This window comes from Sinocyclocheilus grahami, unplaced genomic scaffold (genome assembly GCF_001515645.1).
Source record: "Sinocyclocheilus grahami isolate Dianchi unplaced genomic scaffold, SAMN03320097.WGS_v1.1 scaffold93.1, whole genome shotgun sequence".
In the NCBI taxonomy this organism is placed as follows: domain Eukaryota; kingdom Metazoa; phylum Chordata; class Actinopteri; order Cypriniformes; family Cyprinidae; genus Sinocyclocheilus; species Sinocyclocheilus grahami.
Window position 1 is genome coordinate 920,094 of NW_015505272.1, and position 7,053 is coordinate 927,146.

General features: G+C 34.8%; 1 protein-coding gene across 1 annotated transcript; it reads left to right on the forward strand.

The window, feature by feature from the left end:
- The first annotated feature begins 769 nt into the window (after positions 1-769).
- Positions 770-5,574, forward strand: mtx3 (metaxin 3). Its single transcript, XM_016275316.1, has 9 exons — positions 770-900; positions 1,477-1,546; positions 1,732-1,808; positions 2,042-2,134; positions 2,236-2,418; positions 2,725-2,801; positions 3,321-3,490; positions 3,884-3,972; positions 4,882-5,574. The coding sequence occupies exons 1-9, from the start codon at positions 820-822 to the stop codon at positions 4,930-4,932; spliced, it is 891 nt and encodes a 296-aa protein (XP_016130802.1). The 5' UTR covers positions 770-819; the 3' UTR covers positions 4,933-5,574.
- Positions 5,575-7,053: the final 1,479 nt, after the last annotated feature.

Genomic DNA, 7,053 nt, shown 5'->3' on the forward strand with positions numbered 1-7,053 from the left:
AACTAATTACATTTGATTACTTATGATTACTTTTCTAAATTTCTAATACACGTTTTCAGCTTTTAATCATTTTCAAACATGTAAAGCAGGCAGGGTTAACCTTACACTATAGGGCTCAACACTGACTACTGTCAGACTTTCCAAATCCTTCTTCACTTGAATTAAGATTATAATAATTTAATTTTAAAGCACAGACATTGCTTTAAAATAATAGAAATCATATCATCAGATTTAAAATCATAACAATATGGCTATAATACTGCTTTTGAAATCTTTGCATAGCAGATATATTTCAGGAAACACTGACATCTAAAAATGCCTTGGAAAAAACAGTTAATCTTAAGAAAATAAAGCATGTACATAAACCCAAATAGAAAATAAAAACCTTAGCGAATAAGCATGTGTCCTATTCTGTGTCCTAAACTCCTCATATTTTAGAGCAGTCAATGCAATTTGGGGGGGGGGGGAAGTCAATTAAATCGGTATGTGTGAGAAAATATTCAGATGTAATCCCCTTAATAATCGTAAACATTTTCATAAATAACTGTAATTTAACTACACATTTTTTTCTCAGTAACTACAACTGATTACAGTTACTTGTTGTAGCTAGTTACTCCCCAACACTGTTTATTTATATATTTATTTGCTGAATTTGGCAAAATAATTTCTTAATTGATGTATTTTTTTTAATTAAATAAAAAGTACGGTTTTGGTTTCTTATTTTTAGGTTTCTTGCTTCCATTTATGTATTTTAACAAACATTTGCTGGGTGCAAAGTTCTCTGCTGGCGCACTGGGATGCTCAGTGGTGCACACCAACATGGCGGAACCCATGGAGCTGCTCTGCTGGGGAGGCGACTGGGATCTGCCATCCGTGCACACAGACTCTCTCATCGTGCTGGTAACTACACGGCTTATTTTAACGCTTGTGCTGTATGCATATTCACAGTGTAATGTTTAATCACGAACGCCGATGCAGTTTTGGAGAGACGTGTCCTGGGATCCGGATAGCTGTACGTTATCCGAGTCACTTTGATAAATAAAAGTCTCTGTACACTATTTATGCGCCAGTTCAGTTGTCAGCTGATGCTTTCTGTTGCCGTAGCTGTCATGCAAAAAGCAGCTTGACTTAATTGCATTGCATTGATATTTAAGCTGATAGTGTCGCACAGCTCCGGGTTTTATTTCTTGAAGGTCAGAGGAATAATGCTGATAGGATCGGAAGGGTATGGGCTCCTTTTAAACGCTTTTCACCTAGATTATAGGTTATAAACAAGTGCTTGTGTTTTGTGCTGGAGTATAGATTTTTTATTTTTTTTTGCAGCTGCCTGAAAACATGCGTTCTGATAACCTTTTGCAAAAATGCATAATAAAAGTCCTAGTTACAGTATAGCGCTTTAGTGATGATTATTAATATTTACTTAACCCTTAATCAACCCTCTGTTCACCTTCTTATGTTTTTAATGTTCTCTTACAGGCATATGCTAAATTTTCAGGTGCAAAGCTTGCAGTAAAGTCTATTGACTGGACATGGAGGACTATCACAGGTCTGTTTTTAATAATATTGGTGTTAGAGCTTGTTAAATGTAGTGCAAGTCTGGGATGTAGCCACAAGCATCCATGTCATTTTCCAAATGTAACATTGTGAATACCAAACATTGCTGAAGTGCATGCGAGGGGATAAGGAGTTATTTGATGGTTAAGCTGCAGCTGTCATGTTTCTCCCTCACAGCATCTGTGCCACAACTACACTATGAGGCATCCACAGTCACAGAACCAACACAAATTCTAAACTTCCTACGAAAACAGGTAGAAATTCATATTTGTTTACAGATTTTCTCGTTTTTGTGTAAAGTGTTTTTCAGCAGAAGAATCTTGATGAATTTGTTGACCAGATGACTATAAATGATCCTACTTATTACATGATTTTACCAAATAAATTCATACAATAAAGAAGTATGATGTGCTTGAGGAAGAGAGATTATGCTCCCTGGATTGTATATTAAAATGTCAGTAATACATGTGTTGCCTAATCAACACAGAGATTCAATGCCGACTATGAGTTGACAGCTAAGCAAGGTGCAGATACAATGGCTTATATCGCCCTCCTGGAGGAAAAGCTGCGGCCAGCACTGGTGGGTCCATTTGCAATTCACTTACTGACTGAAATCATGTTTCTGGTCCTCATAATGATTGTCTTATGAATTAAGTGTACATCTGTGCTGTTAATTTGTAGCTGCACACATTCTGGGTGGACGCAGATAACTATGCTAACCTGACCCGACCCTGGTTTACATCACATTCCCCGTTCCCCCTTAACTTCTTTGTACCGGGTCGACAGGCCAGCTTGGCTCTGTCCCGCATCTTACTGACCAAAGCAGAGTCGCCATTGCTGAACATCACAGAAGTAGAGGGAAAGGTATGAGAAAACAGATCCACGATCATAACATTACATCAGAGACATTAACTGTCATGCATTGCCTTGAATTCTTTTTTTTTTTCAATGCCATGGTGAAATGGAAATGTCTGCGGTTCTGCATTGTGAGATGGAAAACAGTTTATCTCAGGAAAATTGTCTGTCCTCATGAGCAAATCTGCCTGAGGTGGAGTGTAGAATCCAGAGGATCATGAAATATGTTACACAACAAATGTGCTATTGTAGTTATGCCATTCCACATAATTATGAATATAAAAATTGTATGGTTAGTAATAGAATTTCTTTTAGATCTACAGTGAAGCCAAAGAGTGCCTGAATTTGCTCTCCCACAGACTTGGGAACTTCCATTTCTTCTTTGGAGACACGTGAGTTTTTCACTTCTTTTATTGCATAATATTTAGCTCTTTAAAGAGACATTTCACCCCAAAATAAAAGGTCTGTCATCATTTATTCAAATAAATGCAGCCTTGGTGAGCATAAGAGACTTCTTTTAAAACGTTACAAAATCTTACCAACTCTAAACTTTTGAACGCTAGTGTATAATTGAGTTAAAAGGATAGTTCGCCCAAAAAATGAAAATTTGGTTATTTTCTTATTTAAATAATTGAGTTGTTCCAAACTTAAATTTCTTTCAGCCGTTTAACACAGTAGTTGTGGATACACAAAATACTATGGAAGTCAATGGCTACTGTAAACTATTTGGTTACTCACGTTCTTCAAAATGTATTCTTTTGTGTTGAGCAGAAGAAAGACAGTCATAAAGGTTGGAATGAATTGAGGGTGAATAAATGATGGCAGAATTTTCATTTTGGGGTGAACTATCCCTTTAAATGTAATCATCTTTGTGTATCAGCCTGAAGTTCACTATGTTTTCTATCTGCCAGGCCTACAAGCCTGGACGCCTTTGTCTTTGGCCATATCGCCCCTCTAATTAAAGCACCTCTGCCCAGTGGACAGCTTCAGAAGCACCTGAACCAACTTGATAACCTCTGCCAGTTCTGCAACACCATCCTTAAAAACTACTTTAATGCCTCTGCTGAGAAGAGAACGGACTGTAAGTAGTGAGACCTCTGTCATAGCCTGTCCTATAGTACTATATTAATAAACCCACAAAAAACATAGTATTGGTCATGCTCTGCTCTCTTTCTTCTTTTTATTAGTTTATCTCAACCTCCACTTGTTTGCTGCTGAATCATAGAAATAAATAATTTAACCAGATATTCATGATTCATTACCTTTCCATTGCTTTCAACCCTAGATATTTGGCTTATAGCAGATTCTAAAAGACAGTTTAATAACAGCATGGTCTTTGGCCTTGTGGCTCTTTGTCTCTTTGGCTGCACTCTGTATCTGCTCTAACCTTTCTCCCATGTGCGTAAAAATGCCTGCTTTTCTTCAGAATCAGTGTCCTGTCGTCTTTTCTTTTCTGTCTATGCCCTCTCGCTAGGCTCACCGACGGCTATCCATGATCCTGTCGATGCAAACCTCCAGAAACTGACACAACTTGTTAACAAAGAGTCCAACCTTATTGAAAAGGTCTTGGCAAGATGTGCTCATTCACTTCTGAATTTATTTTCACTAGAAATCACAATTACATGGTTAAAAGTATGAGGACACCAAAGAGTTAAGAAAGAGTCCAACCAGACTTTAACCGTTAATTTTTTTGGAAACGAAAAGTCATGGAGTATTGTGGTGAAAATATTTGTTATAAGGAAATGGTATAAAAAAACGATTGTAATTTTGACTGTAGAAGACTGTAAAAATGCTATGGTAATAGCATATAATGTTGACATTTCCAGAATTCTCAGGGACAGCATACATTTGATGGTTTTTCATTTAAATAATTAAGGGTTTTAAATGGAAGCCTATTTTGCCATGGAGTAAAAAAAAAAGAATTCTAAACTTTTTTCTTGTAATTCTGAGTTTATATCTCACAAGTCTCACTTTTTAAAGAAGATATAAACGAATAGAGATGTTATCTCTCAATTCTGAGAGAAAAGTCTGAATTGTGAGATATAAATTCAAATTGGGACAGGGATAGTTGTCCCAAATTGTGAATTGTGAAAAATGTTTCCACTAAATAAATAAATAGCTAATAAAAAAGCTACTTTTTTTTCTCAGAGTTGTGACTTCTTCTCAGACTTGCAAGGAAAAAAAAAAGTCAGAATTATGAGATATAAACTCAGAAACTTAAAATGTTACCGTATTTTTTTTTACAGTAATGTTCTCACAACAACAGCTATTTTTCTTTAAATTTTTTATCATAAATTTCCTAATTTTTTTAAGGGTGTGCGCCTGGTTGTATGCTCAATTTTATGAACCTGCTGAAACAGACACACAAGGGGGTGTCCACATGCTTTTGGCTATGTAGTGTCTCTTCTTACACATCTTTTGGAATGAACACTTGTCCTGTGGGTATTATCGTCATGTATGTTTTTGTCACAGATGGATGACAATCTTCGCAGCAGTCCACAGCACAGACCGCACAGACATTGAGTCCAAACCCTTGACCCCGGCCGGCGAGAGGAACTCGACCCCTCCCTCATAAACACCTTGTATCAAAGCACTGACTTTACCATCATTGATTTATTTTCCATTGAAATTGAAATATTTCCAAATGTTATTTATAATTTAACATACTTGTGCAGTCATAATAAATTAATACTAGCTTTTCATGAGGACGTTGTTGAAATGTGTTACAAAATCTAACACTCAAATCAACAACAACATAAAGGGCTTGTTAAGTGGGCATTCTTCATCTGTTGTATTTATTTAGCACATGTGGCAACTACATATAAAAAGGAAATTGCTTTTTAGTAGCCTAATATAAACATTGAGCTGACAATTGATGACTTAAGATACAAATGCCATAGTTTAAAAGAGAAGTGAGTTGCATTTTGCAGGACCAGTTTTTCTCCTAGTGGTAATTGGCTTTGAATCAATTTTGAATGCACTAGCTGGCTTTCCAAATGCAAAAGGTTTTGTGTGTTTTATGATGTTTTTATTTATTTTTTAATCCTGCCCCAGCACAATTACAGGTACATTAAAAGCTTTATGGTTTATATACTAGGTGTTCAGCTTTTTTTCTTTTTTTACAGTTGTTTATAATAATCAAATTAGGAGTTGAAACTTGTACATTTTTAAGGTTCATAAGTTAAATTTTAAAGCACATGGCAGGTTAACTATCACATACTGTAGTAAGCATGTAGAGTCTGCATTGTGCCTCATTACAGCATACTTCTCTCTTATTTGAATTGCTCTTTCCATTGATTTCACTTGATTGTGTAACTTTCCACATTCTTGACTTTTGGTGCAGAGGGATCTTTCTTGACATCGGCTCTTGTGTACTGTGTATACATTTATTGTTCTTCATATTCTTCTGGAGGTTTTATACATGCGAGGAATGCCTTGCAGGTCCAGTGTTGTGCCATGCTACGCCATCACACCTGACTGTATTTTTAATGTAATAGGTCATTCATTGTTTCAAGAAATTGTATATTTCAAAATATAGCAATGTATAGCAATGTTCAAATATATGTACATATATGCAATAAAGGGAAGTTCTTTGAAATAGACTTTTCTCAGATAAATGTGGAAGAAAACAAGTTAACGTGTTTAACTTATATATTACTTTTATGTTATTAGTTGAAAAATCTGCTACATTTTTTATTTGTACAGTGGAAAGTAATGTAGCTAAATCGTGACAGAACTTATTTATGCTCTTTGAATGAACAATACTAGCATACTGTACAACTTTCCATTCATTCATCATTTAAATGTGTCAGTAATAGAGACAGCTGTAGGGCTGCTGTTTGGATGTCACATGGAAGCTATTACAACTCTCCACTCCCCAAATATTCACATTCCCTTAACAAAATGGAAAGGGCAGGAGATTTTGTTCCTCCTTTGTTTTGCTGGTTATTTCCCCCTGATCTTTACCACCATCTATGATGAGTTACGATTTTACAGATAGAAAGAAGAGGGGTTAATAACAAAAAATATATCAAATACAATATTTAGGGTCAGTAAGATTTTATAAAAATGAATTTACACTTTTAAAAAAGTAAACATTTAAATGTCTTTCAAATAAATGCTTTTATTCATCTCAAACTCTTGAAAAAACTGATTCAACATTAGTGATAACAGAAAAATTATGTGCAACATATATTAGTATGATCTGAGAAGGATCATGTGACGCTGAAGACTGGAGTAAGGGCTGATGAAAATTCAGCTTTGCATCACAGGAATAAATTACATTTGAAAAATACATTAAAGTCGAAAGCTGTTATTTTAAATAGTAATAATATTTTATTATGAAATAAAGTAATATTCATTAAATATTCATTAATCATCATCATATTTTTTTAAACAAATCCAACATTGGTGAGCCTAAACATTTCAAATCTCACTGACCCAAAACTTTTTAACTTTGTTTATTAAAACATCTCTAATAGAAAAAGCATCTAACTGACACTAAAAATATTCAGAAGCATTGTTAACATTTTAATTCAGTCCAGTTGTTTCCAGAAATACAAATAAATATACAAGTAGACTAATTCATATCACTATTAAATGATTAGACAATAGAAACATTTAAAAGAATAATTTAACAAAACA